The sequence below is a fragment of the Botryllus schlosseri genome, chromosome 7 (genome assembly GCF_051294905.1).
Source record: "Botryllus schlosseri isolate E-star chromosome 7, Bs_hap1, whole genome shotgun sequence".
Taxonomy (NCBI): Eukaryota; Metazoa; Chordata; class Ascidiacea; order Stolidobranchia; family Styelidae; genus Botryllus; species Botryllus schlosseri.
The window spans coordinates 1,584,856-1,606,283 of record NC_137242.1 but is presented as its reverse complement, the minus strand read 5'-3'; the positions used below and the strand labels follow the sequence as shown (position 1 = coordinate 1,606,283).

Here is a 21,428-nt window from a genome sequence, read left to right as displayed (position 1 = left end):
TTCAATATTATGCAGTGTTTTTTCCAAAATGCCAGAAAGACTCGTCGCACACCTGAGAATTTGCGGAGTTGGTGTTGGGCCCCGTATTATTGAATCGGTCAATATGACTATCAATTTTTTTTAAATCTTCTCTCTGGTCACGTAATCCGATTTACCAGTAGAGCTGAGTGAGTTTCTTGGAAAATGGCCGTAAATGACAATGAAATAGCTTCGGGCGGACCCGTTGGTATAATGACATCGTTACATGATGTTATTTCGTCACCTCCTGTTTGCTATGTCTAAAGATGTTGAAACCCCCGCAACGTACTAAATTCGGAGCTCCTCTTATTCCGCACCAACTCCATTAAATGACTTCATATCTAGTGTTTTTCAACCTGCGGGACGGTACGCACTATATACGCATGAAATAAATTGCCGTGCTGATGAAAATCGTGCATTTATTGTTTTCGACGTGGAATAATTCAATTACGAAAATTCAGTGCAGTAAATCCGTAACTGCTGTCGTGCGACCAGACTTGTACAAACTACTGGATTTTCAAAAAGTGCAACTACAACTACTCAATTTTCAAAATCCGCAACTGCAACTACTCAAAACACCGTTAGTTAGTTGACCATCAACTAACTAAATGGGTAGTTTGTACAAGTTTGCCGGAGTAGCTTTACTGGTAGTCCTACAGATTACAACACGTATGGTATGCACACATGTGGTAGACTTTTGTTTTGTGACTCACTGAAAATGAAGGTTTCTTCGAAGGCTTGTAGATTAGCATAGGGCAGACCTGGGCATTTTACAGCCCACGGGCCAAATATGGACTATACGTGGGAAGTGCGGAGAATATTTTGAAGAAAAATTAAATCTGTACCAAAAGACCCTACTTCATGTTGATTTACGAAATAATTCGGATTCAACTTCGAGATTTTTCCATGTTGAAAACTTTTGCTTGACTTTCTGCAAGAAAAATGATTATAATAATGCGCATCAAATCATTCAGCGTGTCATGAGAAATCATCTTGCGCGCCACTTTTGACACGCGTGCCAGGGGTAGGCGACCCCGGGCGTATTCTATATTCTTAATTAAGTCGATATAACATTTAATTTATTTTAATTCTTTTAATTTAACATTAATTTATGTCGGGATTATGACATAAGCACACATCCATTCGGCTGAATCGGCAAGAATTCGAAAAACCTGGCAGGGTAATTATCAAAACAACAGGACGATTTTATCGATAAGCCACACATCGCTCGGGATATTGACCAAGCTGTAACATCCCATACATTTTGGTGTCTTTTAGAAATTCCGACCCCAAAAAGTCACCCGCTGGCTACGACACTAATTGGCAGTGATAGCTCTGCAATGGCTGCGCAAACATCATTCAACAGAACACCGGCATGTCAATTCGCCCAAAACCACGACACGTGTTTTTAGTTGTTCAGGAAATCGTTAGGTAGCTGACCATCAACTAACTAAATGTTTAGTTTGTACAAATCTGCGTGCGACGCATTTGTATAAACCTGTTGGATTAATCGTAGCTTTTGCCTCCACTAGCCGCGGTCAATTAATATCTGCGCACTTTATTTATTATTATCACGTAATCAAAAGTCTGCTGGTTCGAAAAGGAGTTGCAGTCACGTCTGAGCTGAGCCTGCGACACGCGAGGAATTGGCGTGAAATTGAGAATGCGCAAAATTGAGAATGCAATGCGGTCGGTCGCGGTTTTCTGTTTGTCAGCAACCGCCAGATGTCGCACGTTTTCAATCTCTTTCGTAAACCTTCATCTCCGAGCAGCACAGAACGACGTCACGATGCACCCACCAGATTCCCTTCGCGCCTGTTTTGTTGAAGTTTCCGTTCAGGTTGCTCCGGTCGCTGAAGTCGCACCACCAGCCTCCTTCGTAGCGAGAAGCGCAATCCACCCACGACCTCCCGTCGTGATCCGCGTCTTTCGTTGAGAATTGTCGGTTGCTGCTATAGAGGAGTCCGTCGCGGACATTCCCGGAGAATCCGGATACGTACAATCTGTAATTGTCGGATCCGGGGCCGATGCGGAAGTACCTGGGAAACGAGCTCGAAATTGTTGACAAATGAAGCGAGTGGGAAATAACCTAATAAAATAATATAAATAGTCCAATAATATATGTTTAACGCAAACGTAACATTAATTTGATGATGACACCTGACACGCGTTAGAAACATTGACGAGAATTTATGAGCTGGCCGTCTTCGTTGTCAAAATTAGGGAGGAAAGTCGTTTCTGGCTGGCGGTAACCTCGGCGCCTATGGCCCTAGTTATGATATGGCACCACGCCCGTCGTTCTGAACCTGTGGCCTTCAGAACTGTTGCGCTTCATTTTCACACTTGTGCATAAATGTATGCTGTTTGGACAAGTCATGTTTTGTAGTGAATCAGTTTCATTCATCTGCCCTTCGTTTGTATTTTGTTTTACTCGTCGACAACTCTTCATTGCTCTGTTTTGGATTGATTAATTTGTTGGTTGGCTAATACCAATTTACTTCGATAACACTGGGCAACAATTTTGAACGAAAAATTTGTTGACTTTGATTTTGCACTTGATTTAGGCTAATTTTGGCGTGCTGATTCCAAAAAATGCCGTTGGTTTTCTTCTATCACGTCAACTTTTTGCTCTACGACTTATGCCCAAAATATGCAAATTCTCATTAATTTAACCATAGCTATAGGTCCAATGCCCCATTCAGCTTATCCAGTGTAACCTGAAACTCGTATACGCTCGACAATTCCAGACAGGACAACAAGATCTTAGGGATAGCAGGCCAAATAATGAAGATTTTGAAATCGAAGTTGATTCATAACGAAGAGTAGTCCATCAAAACGACGTATTGATCTGATATAAGCTTTGGGACTTGGAATAGAAATCTTTGGAACTTTTAACACCCTTATGAAGTGAGAAAAGATTACTTGGCAAGGTAGAGAAGGTGTTTCACTTTCGATCAGGAGAAACAACCTTCTCTCCATAGTACCAGAAATAGAGGAAAACTACTTGAGTACTTCGAAAAAGTTGAAGTACTTCGTTACTGACCACCTCTGGTCCTAGGTGCAGTAACAATTGCACTTGGACACTCAGTTAGTCTTCATCAATGATACAGAAACATTGAATAGTTGCAATATAACGAGCAGGATTGGATCATACGAGTCAGCTTTGAAATATTGTGTTTTCTAGTGGTCAGCCAATAAGGATACACATACTGTAACCCTGATACACATGTGTCACTGTCATATGTTTATGTCGGACAGCAGTCATTCAAAAAAGCTAAAATATCTAAATAATTTTCCTAAAAACCTTGACATAGTCAGAGATGGACAAGGAGAAAATGTTCCCAAACATCTTAAGATGATGGGGCTAAGATACCAGAGTAGATTGGAGCTTACATATGTTAGCTGACTATTGCTCGAGTATCAAACTAGACAACCTACATAAATATACGTTATTAGCGTAAATTTGGACCTTGAAACTCGCACTTTATTTGTCATGTAGAAGCTATTTCAGTTTAAATCAACCAAATAAAGCAGTGCAAATGTTTATTTGAAGTCTATTGATTCACTTTCGACTTCTTGTGGTTTCTGAAACGTTTTATACAATAAACACAAAATATTGAAAATAGTGCCAATATATGGGTTATGACTAGGGATGGTGTGAACCTCTGAAAGGTTCGGGTTCGTGTGAACGCGAACCTTTTTGAAAGGTTCTGTGTGAACACGAACGTGAACCTTGTGACGTCATATTGCTAATTCCAACCCTATCCTTCAATGAAGTGATAGCCTATATCAAAGGTCTCAAACACGCGGCCCACGGGCCGCATGCAGCCCGCCAGATCATTTTGTGCGGCCCGTGACGACATTTTAGATTTTCAATCATTTTACAATATATAAGTGGCACATATATCTTTTCAAGTTTTAAAGTGAAAATTCGCTCTATTGTTCCGAAAGCCTGGAACTATTCATTAAACTTCACTATCCGCGTCCATGCAGTAGAATTTTCACTATTTCGCCACATTTCCAATTCATGATGATAAACCCTGACCCTTAGACGATAGTCGTTTACAGCACTATGCTTAAACGATGCGTGGCTGAAATTTGTGAGTTAGACTTGGACGCGACCTTTATTAGAATTACTCCGACTCGGGCTGACTCAATGGTTAAATGAAAATGACCCGAGTGGACACGGAGTCATGGGAATAGTAATAGACCAGAAGGTCGCTGCATGGTATTTCGCTTACTAAGCAAGTAGTTTTGGCAACCATTGGCAATCTATTCGTTACATCTTGGGTCGCTAAATCATGTTATTAGGCTACTTAAAGGTACGAATGCCGTAGTGGTACGCTCCAAGATGTAACAACAATGGGTTGTTCGGCATTTCGACATTTCTATACCTATGACACATTCATTATTATATTTATATTGTTATTTTTCTGCTCTATATTCGAAGGTAATTGACCATGAGCTTAATAACCCACTTATCAGGAGTATACCCAAATCCTGGATTGGGCTACACTGCTGAACCCCAAATGCTGTGATATCAGATCAATCTCTATTATTATCAATCTGTTAAATTCACAATATTCATAGTAGCTGCAAAATTATAACGTGATAGCTTTTATGATAACATTATATATTTTTCCGCTCACATGGCGTAGGGGAGATGTGGTACCGATTGGATCACTGGGACCGAAAATACTTGAAAAATTCTCCATGATAATTCCATGATTACACTCCATGAATTTGTCTACAGTTACATGCTGACAGAATCTTTCCTCACATGCAAAAAATTTCGACCTGCGTGAGTTATGGGGTCTGTGACGAATGATTTACGTTTTAGGGGGTATAAAGTAAATTTGGATCGATATTTGCATTTTTCTATATCACCTTCCAGACTAACAAACCCGCCATAATTTTTGATGTGAAGTATAGGGTTTATATCAGGGTATATAATGGCACATATTTTTTTAATCAATGCCATCCTCGAGTGGACTATTTTCAAGTCAATTACAATATTTATGGGGTGGGTGACCTATGGTACCATAGCCAAATCAAGCAAAATAAATGGGCCAACTAATCACTTACCAACAGAAACTCGCCTACATATGTATAGGCTGTAAATCATAGGTACCTGTGGTGTTTTATCGCTATTACGAGTTATTTGAAAGTCAAAATGACGATTTGCGGGTATTATGTATGTCGCATTAATTTTGTAAGTTTAGGCGTATATCAAAACATGATTTTATGCCAATATTTCAGTTGATATAATCTATTTTATTCTTGAAGGTCCCGACGAAACATTCTTCATTGGCTTGCTGTAGCTTTTAGCTTATAGTACACAACAAAACAAGTTAACAAATTTGAGTTTTGGAGCGTATGTCTTATAGGTACCATGGTCGTGTGCCGTTGGACCCACCGGGTGGGGACCGATGACACGCTCGAGCAACAAATTTTAAACGTTTATGAATATTTTTTGAAAGGGCGGATATTCATGTAAATGTACGCGATAGGTAGAGCTTGTATCGAAGTGTTGAGGCAGCAAAAGATCTGCCATTCTCGGCTGAAGATTTGAGGGCCAGAGATCATTTTGCAATTTTTGATCCATCGGTACCACATCTCCCCTATATATCTTATAATTAATATATATCAAGTACAACAACATTTCTATTAAAATAGTTATAAATGTGATGATTTTTTCATGCCAGGCCTAAATTGATACAAGAGTAGCCTAAATCACATTTTTACGATGTGTGTTGAATGTCAGTCTGCTGTATCAGCTCACTTTTAATAGCACAACTTCATCCCGTCAACTAAGGCCTACTTGGAATGACATGGAATAGCCTTATTGATGCTGCGGCCCGCGGCGTCGTCAAAAACTGGAAAATTGGCCCGCGACCACATTTGAGTTTGAGAGCTCTGGCCTATATTAATGTACACGATACCTAGCGAAGACTCGGGCCACATAATGTCACATGGCTGAAGTACATATTGGCGTTTTAAACGTCGCTAAATGTATCAACCGCGGTTATGAAGGCATATAATAATCTCATAAAATCAATACATTCCGTCGCTTTGCCAACAATTTCGACCAGGACTTACCAGGGAATATAAGCTTACGCCTTAACGGTCTTTGACAGACCGGGCAATGTGTTCGGAGTCTGAGTATTGCTACATTGATATTGAGCAGAGTGTAAAACGGGTTTCTATACTACCGCTACCGATACCGTAAACAACAAGTTATATAGCAGTAGCCAGCACCTTAATCGCACGGATTTGGTTTCAATGATACAGTAAGGATATGAAGTCAAGATTGACCGCGTACGCCCGCTCGATTTTTTACATCAGAAAACGATATCAATGACATTGATTGGTTGAATAAGCATCATTCGCTGACTACGTATTTCGCTCGTGATGTTGCGTGATTGCGGGTCAAGTTCACAGCAGAAAGTCACTAAATATTCACAAACGGAAAGATGGATATTTCGAGAAATATTTTGCAACAAAAAAGCAATTAAAACTTTTAATGTTGTCAAGGCGCATGCTCGTTTAGTGTTGATTTTTTATGCTGCCAGCGCCATGCATAGAGTGACCCGCAGTTGAAATGCAATATATTTTAATCAAAGATCTTATAGTGAAGTCCAAATTACAATTTACCAAAAAGGTTCACAGTGCAGAACCTACCAAGGTTCTGTTGTGAACGCGAACCTCTAAATTTCCGAGGTTCACACACAGAACGCGAACGCGAACCTCGCGTTCACACCATCCCTAGTTATGAGACAATGTGGTGGGTGCCTAGCTCAAAAAATTGACGTGATAGAGAAAAACGGAAGTCATTTTTGAATTCAGCGCACAAAAGTTAGTCAAAATCAATTGTCTGATCATGGTATAATTCCAAAAATTGCATAAATTCGTGACCGCTTATTTATATTTGAGAATAGAAGACCGATACGCAACGCTTGCCTAGTTCGCATTACCAGATTTAGTAGCCTACAGCAGACAGGATTCGACGCTTGATAAATCGGCACTCATTGGAACTTCGGTCGAATCAAATGCGTTCGCATACAGCTCACCTGTATTTAGCCCACAAATGGTCTTTTTCACCTTTAGACACCATGTTGATTTCCAAGGACATGTCATCTCCATTTGTCAATAGATGCAATGCCTCGAGCCCTGGAGACAAAACGTTGTGAAATGATAAAAGGCGCGACACAAAATCAAGTTATTTATTATTCATATAATGACCGAGTTACGGTGAACAAAATCCTACTATTTGGCGTTTGAAGGAATCACATTGAAATCAAAACCTTCCTACCTAGCCAGAAATCTCCATCACGATCCCCGAATTCGTTCGCGTAATCATCCCAACTTCGGTAGAAACTCACGTTTCCGTATTTTCTTCGCTGGAAAACCTGAAACGGAATTCGGCAACAATCAAAGTTGCAGAAATCTCAAGGATTCTCTTCTCCGAGTCCGCGTTCGAGGTTGTAGCGGTCGATGCAACGACTTGTTGCAAGACACGCTGGTATAGTGCTTGATTGGAGTCGACGCTACGGCTACAGTTCCCGTTGTACGCACTAAGTAGACTGACTATAATGACCGCTCTGAGTACTCTTGCAATCCTGATCACACACGCAGATCCAAGGAGCTTTCTTTTATAGCACAGAACAGCTAAATAGTAGTAATTAATGGTCAGAAACTTGTAGATTTACCAGGATCAAATCATACTGCAATATATTAACAAATATAGGAGGAACAAAGTGAAATGAATCTAATTGTTTTCTGTCTATATATGATACTGCGACTGAAGTGGAGCACGCCCGCTACACCCGGCGATCTCTCAAAGCATGTGCTTCGCAGACTACTTTGTCAGTAAGATTAAGGTTGGGAGAAACGAGGTTGGGTGCAGGGGTGCGTGAGAAGATTATTGGCACCCTGCTGGGACAGCTGTTACAGAGGTTATGGGGCAAAATTTGGTGTCGCTTCGACCCGATTCGAACTTTTGTACATCTTAAACCGATCTTCATATCTGAAAGATTCAAAGTTCTACTCACAGTCCATTTCTGCTGTGCAGCATATCTTTTGTGTTTGTAAAACTTCATCTCAGAGTAGCCTAGGAGGTGACGGGAGCGGAGATCTTGATCAGGAACACCCCCCCGCCACCAAATTCCCTTCTCGTCTGTTTTGTTGAAGTTTCCATTCAGATTGCTGGTGCTGCAGTTGCCATACCACCATCCTCCTTCAAGGCGAGAAGCGCAATTATCTGACGATCGATCGTCGTGATCTTCGTCTTTCGTTGAGAATTGTCGATTGTTATGATATACGAGAGCATTGTATGTTGCATTCCCGTAGTATCCGGATACGTGCAGTGTGTAGTTCTCGGATCCATGTCCGATGCTGAAGTTGCTGAAAATGATAATTGAAGTCAGTATATATAGCTCAGTGGTTCGGAGTCTTTGCAAACCAGTCAAGCACGACAAGTATTTTGTTGGTCTGCTCACTCAAGCGGCTTGCACTCCTATTCAGGGAGAAATACTGACTTTTCCCGGATTACGCTCCGCCTCGGTGTGTAGAGGAAGCGGTTTTGAATGTCGCATTCTGGCCTGTCATGAGTCATGGCTGGGGCGACTATTTGGTGATGTAAACCAGTGGTTCTCAAAGTTTTTGACCTAGCGGACCGGCAAAACCTCAAAACCAATGTTGCGGACCGGCGAGCCTTCAAATATTAAAATTTTACCCTAAATTTAATTGCGACAAATGCATGCAATTCGAATGTAATATTAGAAATAGCATTTAATGGTGCCTTTTTGCTCTTATATATTTGTACTTGGTTCTATTAAAGTTTCTGCGAGAAGCTAGCGAAGTCAGTTAAGATCACTATTTTGATTGTTGTTGAAAGAAATGCACGATTTGATGTTTTATTTCTCTAATTACTGGAAAAGCGTCCAAATACTTGCATTTTGGAATCGAAATAAAAATTCAAGTTTATTTGGCGGACGACCGGGAGGAAACTTGGCTCGGACCGGCGGTTTAGAACCACTTCTTTACCTCGGTATCAAAAGTACATAAGTATACGACACACACGCGTCCACGTCGTCCAACTATCATATGGCGGACAAAAAAACATCGCTCGATCAAATATGCCGGACCTGAAGTGTGGAACAGTGTCTCGCGGGCTACCCGACAGTCGTCGAGCATGTCCACATTCAAGTCGAAATACAAGCAATTTCTACGGAATGAATACTATAGTCAGCCCTCACCATTTACCGGACCACGACCTGACATATCGATCTCGCCTTCCGTCATGTGCCACCTGATTTTATCGCTCGTCATTTTATGTTATCATCTTTCACTTTCTTTCAGTGTGCATGCCTCCTCTTTACATCGCCTAGGCCCGTGTGGGTGTCTGATCTCAAAGACTACTCCTTGTCGTATCGGTATCTTCCTATCTTTCACTGCATTGCAGTCTTGTGATGTTTTGAAGTGATGAAATTTTATGAGTAAACTTGTAAACAATGAAAAATTTTGACCCTATACAATTTTGATGGGAAGAAAAAACTTATTTTGGCAAAATGTAAACAATTAGTCATGAAGTGAGATCAAATAATTGATGCATTCAAATACAGCTTACCTGTATTTAGCCCAGAAATGTTCTTTTTCATCTTTCGACATCATGCTGATTTCCAACGACATGTCATCTCCCTTTGTCGCTTGATGCAATTCCTCAAGCCCTGGAGACAAAACGTTGTGAAATGATAAAATGCGTTGGTTTTCAATCAAATATTTTTCAACGCAAAATGCCATAAACCGCTACACGAAGTAGACGATTTTAGTCATCATAGTATCAGGGTTGTAATGAGTCGAGTCGACTGACGAAGTGCTGTTACGGTCCTGCAAGTACGTATTGGTGCATACGCTACCCACCGAGTTTTCGGTTTTCTGGTAAACTATACCTTCAATACTTACTTTTTAACTCACTCGGAAATCATCACTTCTTTTACTTTACTAGAAATTTACTGCTGCTAAAATGTTGAAATGTACTGTATTCAGCAGTCTTGATGAGTGGTGACAGTCTCATCTATATCCTACGAAGCATTTTCGCGCTGCAGAATGACGTATCGCAATAATAATAACAAAAATACATCGGGAATTTCTTTAAAAAAAATCTATATCCTACAACGCATTTTCGCAATCCATAATGACTTATCGCGAATGAAAAATAGCAAAATTACATCGAGAATTTCACTTTTGAATAGAAAAAGTAAAAAAACTTTTTATGTAGTCCGAAATCGCAACTTATATACGTTAATTCAAAGTATTTGTCAGACATCGCAGCGCCGCTCATATTGCGTGCTATCATTTATTTCACGGGTATCGAATTACTCCTACATTTATCAGAGTATACTTTGCTAGGAACTTAGTTTAGACTAATAAGAGGATCGTGATTGAAAATAGATGGAGGATCACTGGATTAAAGTTTACTGAATACTCCGCAATGTAAAATTACTATATAGGCTACTATACAAAATCCAGAGTGTAAAAAGTCTTTAGTGCATCGGAATAGTGTAGTTTTCTATCTACTTTACAAAATTCATACGATTTTTCTTGCTGCGTTCCGAGATAAAATGTAATTTTTTCGCGCTTTTTTTTTATATTTCTTATTAAAATTAGTATTCATTTTACAGAAAACGTCGTGTAAAGGTAAAGTACTTGTACATTTCGGAGTACTCAAGCATAAGTTTTGCCTGCTTGCCCTATACTGTCGAAAACATGCGTTAATTAACATGATCTCGACTCATGAGGATGGATAATTTTTTAAACTCAGATTTAGCGTATATCAGGACTTCGTGAATTGTTCGATTAGTTTATATTCCGAATTTTATTTAAAACTGAAACTTTTAAGTACGACTAAAAGTATAGGGGGGATGTGGTACCGATGAAACACTGGGACCGAAAATACTTGAAAAATTCTCTGTGATAATCATATGATTACAGTACGCGACTTTGTATGCAATGGCATGCTGGCAGAATCTTTCCTCACATGCAAAAAACTTTGACCTGCGTGAGTTATGGGGTCTGTGACAAATGATTTACGTTTTAGGGGGTGTAAAGTAAATTCGGATCGACATATACATTTTTCTATATCATCTTCCAGACTAACAAACCCGCAATAATTTTTGATGTGAATTATAGGGCTTGTATCAGGGTATATATTGACACATCTTTTTTGAATCAATACCATCCTCGAGTGGACTATTTTCAATTCAATTGCAATATTTATAGGGTAGGGGACCTACATAGCCAAATCAAGCAAAATAGTTGGACCAAGTAGTCACTTAACAGCAGAAACACGCCTACGTATATAGAGGCTGTAAATCATAGTTACCTGTGGTGTTTCATCGCTAATGCGAGATATTTGAAAGTCAAAATGTCGATTTTCCGGTAATATGAATGTGGCATCAATTATGTGAATTTGGGCGGAAATTAAAACGTGATTTTATCCCGACATTTGAGTTGATATAATCTATTTTATTCTTGTAGGTGGCGACGAAACATTCTTCATTGGCATGCTGGAGCTTAGATTATAATACACTACAAAACAAGTTGAGAAATTTGAGCTTTGAGCGTATGACTCGTAGAGGTCCCATGGTCATGTGCCATTGGACCCACCGGGTGGGGACCGATGATACGATCGAGCAACAAATTTTAAATGTTTATAAATATTTTTTAAAAGGGAGGATATCCATGTAAATGACCGCGATAGTTAGTTATAGGTTTTTGTCTGCTTGCGCTATACTTAATCAAGTGATTATCTATTCAGACTTCATCTACTTCCATTTCACAGTTTTCAGTTATCAGACAAACTACACATTCGATACTTACTTTTTTACTCGAGACGCGGTCCCATTGATCTTTGTAATGATATACAGTTTACAATATACGACAAACATGATTGGCGATTCCATGCTACGCTCGGGCGCCTATTATCTCAGATACTAACAAGCTTTAAATGACTCGCCGCCGGCGTTTTATTGATGATGTAATTACCCGACATGCAAAAATTATGCAGGTATTAGTATGAACGCCAATTCAGTTGCACCGCAAGCTGTAAATTGGTAAGCAGCGTGAAATGATACCCAACTGAAAATACGGCGCAGATATGGTACTATGAAAAACAACTATACATCGTTTTGTATGATGGCCGCATATTGTGGTGTTGCGACATAGGCCGGACGTGTCAGTGCAAGTTCTAAAAGCCGGAAAAGATACTCTCGTATTATTTGATTCGGATATTAATCCTGTGGAACCTCAAGTTATTCGTAGTCATTGGGATGATAACTGTATCATAGATGTGAAGAGAAAAAAATAGATCTTTCGGTTTGTGGGTATCGTTAATATTCAACGAAAATCCGGCTACCTATAATCGAGCAAGACACGTCATGGGCTGCTAGATTACGATATGATATGTAATTGCTAGAATGCGAAACGGTAGTTTCAAATGTTATGGTGGGCCAGCATATTTACTGTGATGAAATATTTGATATGGGTGACAATGCGGTGTGAGCGGAACCAAGCAATCCGGTATCTAAATAATATTCACTGATACTTTCGTGAAACCATGTTTGTCACTCCATAACTAGTGTGCGCAAGGCGCAACAAAATTTCTGGGCTTTCCTCAACTTTTATGAATATTAAATGTTGGTACCCCGTGAAAACAGCCCCGAAATTCCTCAGGCTATCTTTCGTATTGGGGGATTAAACTACTTCTACTTGACAAACTGAAAATAGCGAAAAGTAAGTAAGTAGATCACAAAATCTTACGAAGTAGAAGTAGAAGTAGAGAAAATCATATCTACTTGAGTAAGTACCAGAAGTAGAGGAAAACTACTTGAGTACTTCCAAAAAGTAGAAGTACTTCGTTACTGACCACCTCTGTTTATTTCTCGGAAGCAAGTTATTATTATCAATACATAGTGCTAAAAGCATCGCGATAGTCTAGCGGTGAGCGATGAACATAAATAGCCTCAGGGCTGGTAACAAAATTGCTTCATAATACCACTAACCGGTCATATATAGTAATCTGGGGTATAGCTGCCAAGTAACCAGTAATCGCGTGACTGTTTACTATATATGATACAAAACAACACCATTTTTCAATACGAGCCGCCACCCAGACATAAGAACCCCACACCGATCCAAAACACTACTGACATGAACGTTGTACAATACTGCACATCCAGTCAACATGTTCTGAAGCATAAACTTGCCTATTTATTGTGATAGCTTTCGAAAATTTTCGGTGCACCCGAGTGACGATGAACAAAATCCGACCATTTGAAGATATCAAATCAAAACATTGTTACCGAGCCAGTAATCTCCATCACAATCCCCGAATCCGTCCACATAATCTTCCCAACCTCTGAAGAAATCCACGTTTCCGTATTTTCTTCGCTGGAAAACCTGCGACGGAATTCGGCAAACATGCAAAGTTGCAAAAATCTCAAGAAATCTCCGAGTCCGTGTTCGAGGCTACGGGGCAATCGAAGAGTTATTCAACCGATATTAAAATAAACCCGAACTAACAGACTCTAAAAGCCGGCATATAAGTGATGATATGTTATAAGTTATAACATATAACACAACCGAATTTGCCCACACAAGTAATCACGTAAACGTGGTGTATGGCATTGCATGCAATGTGCCGGTACACAAACATCTGGGAATAAGCCTTCGATCCACAGACATTATCATAGCCGATAGCCGGTAATTTTAAGATTATTACGATACATGAACATCCGTTCAGACAATAAAGTTCCCGTGATATCTAAACAGTTTGAAAGCGTAGTCGACCATTCTGTAGTATCGTAATATAAGAATATCGAGCGACGTCGAATATTTTATGGTATCTTCCATATACCTTTGGTAAGAAATGAGTTGTGTGGGATCATCATACACAGCCTAAAAAAGTAAAATTTGTTGCGTTTGATTGTATACTTTTTTATCGATGTCTTTTGTGATGTTGAAAGACGGATGCGTTTACATTTAAATATAGTAAGCGGAACAACTCAAGTAATAAATTTTACTCGTTTGAAAATACCGATCAATGGAGTAGCAGTATCAATACGAGTGGTATATTATTTTTCGTGATATGGTTGGGTAAGTTACAAACGGATTTACTTGTCAAGGTTTTTCCTTGTTGACTCTTATAAGTATGGTAAGGTGTTAAAATGTCGAGACGTAATACTATTTCCGTTAACTGAATTGCAACAAAACATAACCAGATAGCTTGTTCAAGGTTTCGACAAAGTACATTGAAATATTCCAATTTAACTGATCGCGTCGCAACTCGATCGCGGTATGCACAAGTGGTTGTCAAGTTGGAAATGTTTACAACAACGGGGGCTATTTCATTGATTGACTCAATTGTGTGTAGTAACACATTTCAATTCACACTATGCCAAAATCAAAATATTTCATTTTTGATTAGTCTCAGTTTACCTGTAGCACATCTGACGAACGCGGAATGTGTGAATAAACCGATGTGTATGAAAGTTGGTGTCAGTAATATTCGGGTTACGGTCGAATCAACAGATATGTTAAATGGATTTCTCAAAGGATTAGAGTTGTACCGAATTAAAACATTCAAATACGAATCAACTTGATTTGCAGTGAGTTTCATTTCAAGGTGACAAATTGACACATTGATTGGATATTCTCATGATTCGTATCACGCAACTAAAGTCAACCAGTATTCCAGCGGCGTGAAAACATATAGCGATCACCGGAAAGTGTCAAATTGTTGGGTTTTCGAATCACCGTCTGCGACGGTTCTGTTATTCGTTACTTGTTAATCGACAGTAAGAAAATTATCAACATGTTACACTGTGGCGATTGGAATGTATGTAATGACAAGTCGCAAGAGATGTCTTTGGTGTTGTCTTGTGAGTGATCGTGGGGTTTGTAATCTATTTCACACCTATTTGAAGTGTTAGTTTATAAACGGGGTTAATGTTGATATTCGAATCGGCACGTGACTATTTACCATACTTGATACACATTCAACACCGGTCGAGTGATAGCTGTACCCGAATGTACGACATGCCAACGCGCCCATATAAACACATGACGAATCACCAGAGATCGCGTAAGAATACATGACAGGCAGGCCACGAGCACTCCCATACTGCATACGCTCCCATAAGAAACAATGGCACCGGTATATGAGGTGAGCAGCGATGATTTTCCAAGTTAAAGTACCGACAACAGCATTCTACACTAACGTTCGTTACTGATGAGAGTTAGTCGAAAAGCTTTCAGCGAATAAACTAACAACATGAAGTTATTGTTTCGCGTTATTCTTCCGAGTATTTAGGTAGCTGCCGGAAGCTGTAAAAAAGGGCACTTCTTCGATAGTAGGTAGACATCGAAAAGTGTTCACCATGATCACCAATAAATGTTTCCCATGAACACGAATAAAAATTTATAAACGTCAAAATTGATTGTTGTTTTTTGTGTCTTTGGAGAGACGGATATTAGGGTCGGGTTGGAGGGGGGTATTAGGATTGGGGAAAGAGGGATATTAGGGCTTGGGGCAAATTAGGGTTATGGGAGGGGGGATATTAGGGTTTGGGAAAGAGGGATAATAAGGTTTGAGGAAAGGGGGATTGGAGGTGGGTTAGGGTCAAAGTTGGGGTTAGGTATCCCAAGATTAGGAAGGGGGATATTAGGGTTGCGGGAGGGGGGATATTAGGGTTGTGGGAGCGGGGATATTAGGGTTGGGGTTAGGGGGATATTAGGGTTGCGGGAGGGAGATATTAGGGTTGTGGGAGGGGGATATTGCGGTTAGGGAGATATTAGGGTTGTGGGAGGGAGATATTGGGGTTAGGGGGATATTAGGGTTGCGGGAGGGGGGTATTAGGGTTGCGGGAGGGGGGATATTAGGGTTGTGGGAGGGGGATGTTGGGGTTAGGGTATATTAGGGCAGTGGGAGAGGGGATATTAGGGTTGGGTGAAAGGGAGATTGAAGGTGGGTTAAACCCCGGTTAGGGGTAATCTAACCCCAACGTTGAACCTAACCCACCTCCAACCCTAATATCTCCCTAACTCCAACCCTAATATCCCCCTAATAGTGCGGAGCATGGACCGGAGCCGGATTGGATATCCGGCCGGATTTTTACAATTTTGGCCGGATCGGAGCCGGATCAGTACTTTTTCTGTTACGGTCGGAGCCGGATCACTACTTTTTTGATCCGGCCAGAATCTTTATGGATAAGCATGACTTTTATAACTATATAACTACCAACGAACCACACGTAAGTAACCTCCAATCCAGTGTGAACATAAACGAGGCATATTTATCAATTCACGGAACCTCCGTACCGAGTAGGGCCGGACCGGATTGGAGCCGGACCAGAGAATTGAACAACCGGACCAGAGAATTGGTCGATCCGCTCCGCACTACCCCCTAACCCCAACCCTAATATCCCCCCTCCCACAACCCTAATATCCCCTCCCGTAACTTTAATGTCCCCCCCTCCTGCAACCCTAATATCCCCCCTCCCACAACCCTAATATCCCCTCCCGTAACTTTAATGTCCCCCCTCCTGCAACCCTAATATCCCCCCTCCCACAACCCTAATATCTCCCTCCCGCAACCCTAATATCCCCCTAACCCCAACCCTAATATCCCCCCTTCCGCAACCCTGATATTCCCCTCCTGAAACCCTAATATCCCCCTCCCACCCTAATCTTGGGATACCCTAAACCCAACTTTGCCCCTAACCCTCTCCAAACGCAAAAACAATATATTTTGACGTTTATAAATTTTTGTTCGTGTTCATGGAAAACATTCATTGGTGATCATGGTGAACACTTTTCGATGTCTACCTACTATCGAAGAAGTGCCTAAAAAGTAGCAAAAGCTTCAAAAACCTGCCCTTTAGGCACCATTCCGATAGACTTCAAATTCCACTCACAGTCTCTCGTGCAGCGCATCTTTCGTAAACCTTCATCTCCGTGTAACACAGGTTGACGTCACGATCCCACCACAAGATTCCCTTGCCGCCTGTTTTGTTGAAGTTCCCGTTCAGGTTACTGTAGCCGACGTACCACCAGCCTCCTTCGCGGCCAGAAGCGTCATTCGGCAACCTCCGACCAACGTAATCCGCGTCTTTCGTTGAGAATTGTCGGTTGCTGCTATAGAGGAGTCCGTCGTAGGTCGCATTGCCGGAGAATCCGGCGACGTGCAGTCTGTAGTTGTCGGATCCGGGGCCGATGCGAAACTCGCTGGGAATGAGAATGGTGGGATTGTGGCGTCTGTTTGTGACGCGACACCGTCAGCATTGTTCTAAAGAATCGCAGCTGGGCTTTCCTGTTGTGACGCGACAATTCTAACCCTGACCCAACGGATTACCGTTCATGGATTTATTCTTCTTCCCATTTGACCGAAGGGTCTTATGACGTGACATTGACGCCTGGGAGCGAGTGAGGAACGACGGCGTTGTTGCGTCACAAAGGGAAACTCTGTTACAATTAACCGCTCGTATACGTCATTGTTTAACATAATGTTGGTTGTGGTGCGTCGCTGCGGCTGTTTCGACTCAATTTCTTACTTTTTCAACAATTCAAAAATAACCAGCCAAGTCATGACGTGAAATCAAGTAATAACTGATGCATACAGCTTACTTGTATTTAGCCACCGAATGATTCATCTTATCTTTTGTCTTCATGTTGATTTCCAACGACATGTCATCTGCCTTTGTCAATTGGTGCAATCTCTCAAGGCCTGGAGACAAACGAAGCGAAATGATGATGATGCCCTTCATGGTCTTATCGATCTTTCCTCTCTAATTCCGAACAGGCTACTGTGCACGCATATTTCCTGTACCACCATCACTGCCGATTGTGATGTATTTTGGTTGGATGAGAATGAAGACTCTCTCTCTTTCTCTCTCACAAGTCATTCTCTTAATAACGGAAAATAAACCGACTCGACCAAATCATATGACTCGAGACTTGAACGGCCAAGATAGATATTTATTGTTTCTTCGATGAATAGAAAGTTACCGAAGTATTCGTATTTTGTCTGTGTGATGTCCTATCGTTGAGTGCTGTGTCCAAGATGTTGTCCAAGTTCAGTGAAACGGGTGTGCATAAATCATGCTGGTGTTGGCGTACGGTTTCATGTATGTACCAGTCCGTCGTATTCATGCAAAATCCTGGATTCTTATCGGCTACGTTAATAATGATGTCATCTCTATTTGCTGTTATCTTGATGTTGTCCATTTGGGCTTTGGAAAATGTTGGTTTTGTGTGGTTGTGGTGTTGTGTATTTTGAGTGCGCTTTGCGGACTACAGAATTGAATTTGTGTGACAGAGGTAACGGTTTAGGTCGTAGATGGTGCTTAAAAGGTCTAGTTGGAATTTGGTGGTGGGTGTTTGTTTTTTGGCGATTCCGAGTGACGATGAACAAAATCCGACCATTTGAAGATATCAAATTACAACATTCTTACCGAGCCAGAAATCTCCATCACGATTCCCGAATCCGTTCACGTAATCATCCCAACTTCTGAAGAAATCCACGTTTCCGTATTTTCTTCGCTGGAAAACCTGCGACGGAATTCGGCAATAATTAAACAATTAAAGTTGCAGAAGAATGAATTCAAATTCAAATTTAGTTTCATATCTGAAACATTCCAAATCCTACGCACAGTCAATTTCTCGTGAGCAGCACATGTATTCTTCTTATCTTCTGCTCTGATTTCAAGCGGGTAATTCACGAATCCCAATAACAAAACCAACCACATCTTGAGCGACATTTTCAAAAGCAACTAGATAATTAGTTAATCAGCTCCCCCTGGATGCTAACGGTTGCCAAATTCTGAAAAAATTGTGCCTCATTTTGTAAAATTGTACCTTCTCGGTGATCTACAGACCGTTCTACTCAAAAGTTCAGTTTAGCGGGTAACCATGTTGCCAATCAGATCAACGTAAGATTGCTGCCAGGCCATGCACGTTCAGGGATGACATACAGTGCGATTTATATTACATACTAATTATACGCGTCTAAAGTTTAAATTTGAAATTGTAAACTTTTAAATGTAAACTCGTCGGCACAATCTTGTTAACGATGCATACCCTACTGAACTTGATAAGATATATGAGGGTATGGGCAGATTAATTCATATACACCTGGGGTGTCCGACCCGCGAAGCAATTTTGAGTAGGTTGAAAAATTCTGATATTTTCCTGCATATTTGTTACAGATGTTGAGATTTTTTGCAGGAAATACTTCCCCACCATAACTACCCGACTACGGCGCTGTGGCTCCACTCTAGGTACCACTAGTAACAAGTCGGTTACATTTGCATCCAATTTCAAGAAGGCCAAAAGTGCACTCTAACTTCAGAGTTTTATACAAATATGGACCCAAAAGTAGTTATTCACAGACGCGAAAACGCCAATGCGGAACCGTTATATGCAGTTTACTTCGAAAATATATTAGCTGCGCAAATATATAATATATATAATAAATATCTATGGTGACACTGCTGTGTTACTTTCGACCCAATAGATCCCCAGACACGAGAGAAACCGGACTCGCGGTTTAATAATAATAAACCAAATTCCTGGTTACCAATTAAATATATTGTATTCCTCAGAACGCTTATGAAGGGCTAACGCCAGATTTCGACTAAATCAAAGGAAGCATATTATATGCAAACATATATATCGTCGTTAACGCCACTGTTTCAGCGGTTCTTAACTGTATTCAACCGGACAATCATCGTATTTTTGCCCATTATTCCATTGCTCGCGAATAAAGGTGTTGCGACTTGCACATTTCTAAGAAGCATTACAATACCTAAGTAAATCTGATGAAATTGTTGTTTGGCTTTGTATTTTTATTGTTTTTTTAGCAGTGTTGGGATCAAGTCACTACCTTCGAGTCACGAGTCATCTCGAGTCATTGCATATTCTGACTCGAGTCAAGTCAAGTCAATCGATTTTCAAAGTTGACTCGAGTCAAGTCAAGTCACTTGTTTCTTGGAGGTGACTCGAGTCAAGTCGAGTCAAGTCAAGTCATGAGTCAAGTCACGTAACAAGTTTACAAGACATTCACTAGACAACGTGCATGGTGGATTTTACCGGTGGAAATTGGTTTACACCTTTCCAAGTAGGTGGAAGGACGTTTCCACCCTAAAAAACTCCCAAAACTCACTTTTATTTGTTACAGTGAGGTGGGTGCAGATGAAAATGCGACCTACTTCAACTGAACCCTACAAACAAATGCGTTGTTCACCAATTGCATACGCTCTACACAACCAACTCTCTCAAAACGTTTGCAATGGCAATTCGCTGCGTTGACTGCCATTTTGAGGAAGACGGCTTCCTTATATCGTGTAGGAAATTCTTCGAACCATGTCCTGCAATAAGCTCTCGCGATCAAGCATCAGATCGAAAAAAAAAGATTCTTTTGCGAAAAAAAATAGGAATTTGGCGACATGCTATTATTCGTACGTTAGACCGATATCGACCGTTTTCGAAATGAAGTTTTTGAATATTTGCTACCCATATAAATAAAGGCACATATTATCAGCATTGGACGAGTATTTCTCAGCGGAAAAAATGATGTCAAACATCCAGCAGCCATTTTTCTGGCTCTCATACGTCAGCTTTCTCAGCCCAATCTGATATTTCTCACTATTTCCAAAATAGTGAACTCAGACAATGTTTGGTGTAGCCCTATGTATAATACACTGCTTATATGGTAGGCTGCACATGAGTGCAATTTCGAAAATGGAAGTATCCCCCAGACACCTATGCCTTGCACATTTCTAAGAAGCATAACCATACCTAAGTAAATCTGATGAAATTGTTGGTTGGCTTCGTATTTCTATTGTTTTGTGAGCTGATTCCCAAAATATTGTTCAATATATATCATTAGCTATCATCGATCATTAAACCGCTGTGCAGGCCCAGTATGGCTATAAAGGGGTGGGCCGTGGGGTTAGGGCTAAACTGCGGAGGAAGTCCGAATTTCAGTTCACTCATTGACGCTGCAGTGTTGCAGTCTCCCTTTTCTTTTCAGACTATATCCATTCCACATAGCACAAACAACATGAAGTTAGCGTTGTTGAGCTGTTGGTTCCGGTTTCCTTATACACAGAGTCCGGGAAGCGAAGGAAGTCCGAACCTCAGCTAGCTCAATATGATGCAATCTAGGTTCCTCCACGCTATCTGATCCGCATAAGCGGCGTGTTACAAACGCCTAGAAGTGGGCCGTGCTACAAGTTACAACAGACATGGAATCATAACATGGAATATCGACCTGATATAAATGACCCTCGCGGTCGAAAACACCGTAAAGGTCACAAACGACGAAAACGCAGGCTATGTAAGTAGCTGTAACA

General features: G+C 40.7%; 1 protein-coding gene and 1 long non-coding RNA gene across 3 annotated transcripts in view; both read right to left on the bottom strand.

Annotated features, from left to right (window-relative positions):
• The window catches only part of LOC145443110 (uncharacterized), a 155,080-nt gene that overhangs the window by 62,144 nt on the left and 71,508 nt on the right, over positions 1 to 21,428 (bottom strand). The gene's annotated exons all lie outside the window — the stretch shown is intronic.
• On the bottom strand, positions 1,708 to 19,537 carry LOC145443080 (uncharacterized). Of its 2 annotated transcripts, XM_080321076.1 has the most exons (8): positions 18,951 to 19,537; positions 18,726 to 18,895; positions 18,528 to 18,624; positions 9,647 to 9,746; positions 8,070 to 8,421; positions 7,331 to 7,427; positions 7,089 to 7,188; positions 1,708 to 2,057 (listed from the first exon to the last, which is right to left on the bottom strand). In XM_080321076.1, exons 2-8 carry the CDS (start codon positions 18,831 to 18,833, stop codon positions 1,757 to 1,759), a joined length of 1,155 nt encoding a protein of 384 aa, XP_080177202.1. In that variant the 5' UTR covers positions 18,834 to 18,895; positions 18,951 to 19,537; the 3' UTR covers positions 1,708 to 1,756. The 2 variants fall into 2 exon arrangements, with proteins under 2 accessions (XP_080177202.1, XP_080177201.1); XM_080321075.1 differs by having other exon boundaries at positions 18,726 to 19,537.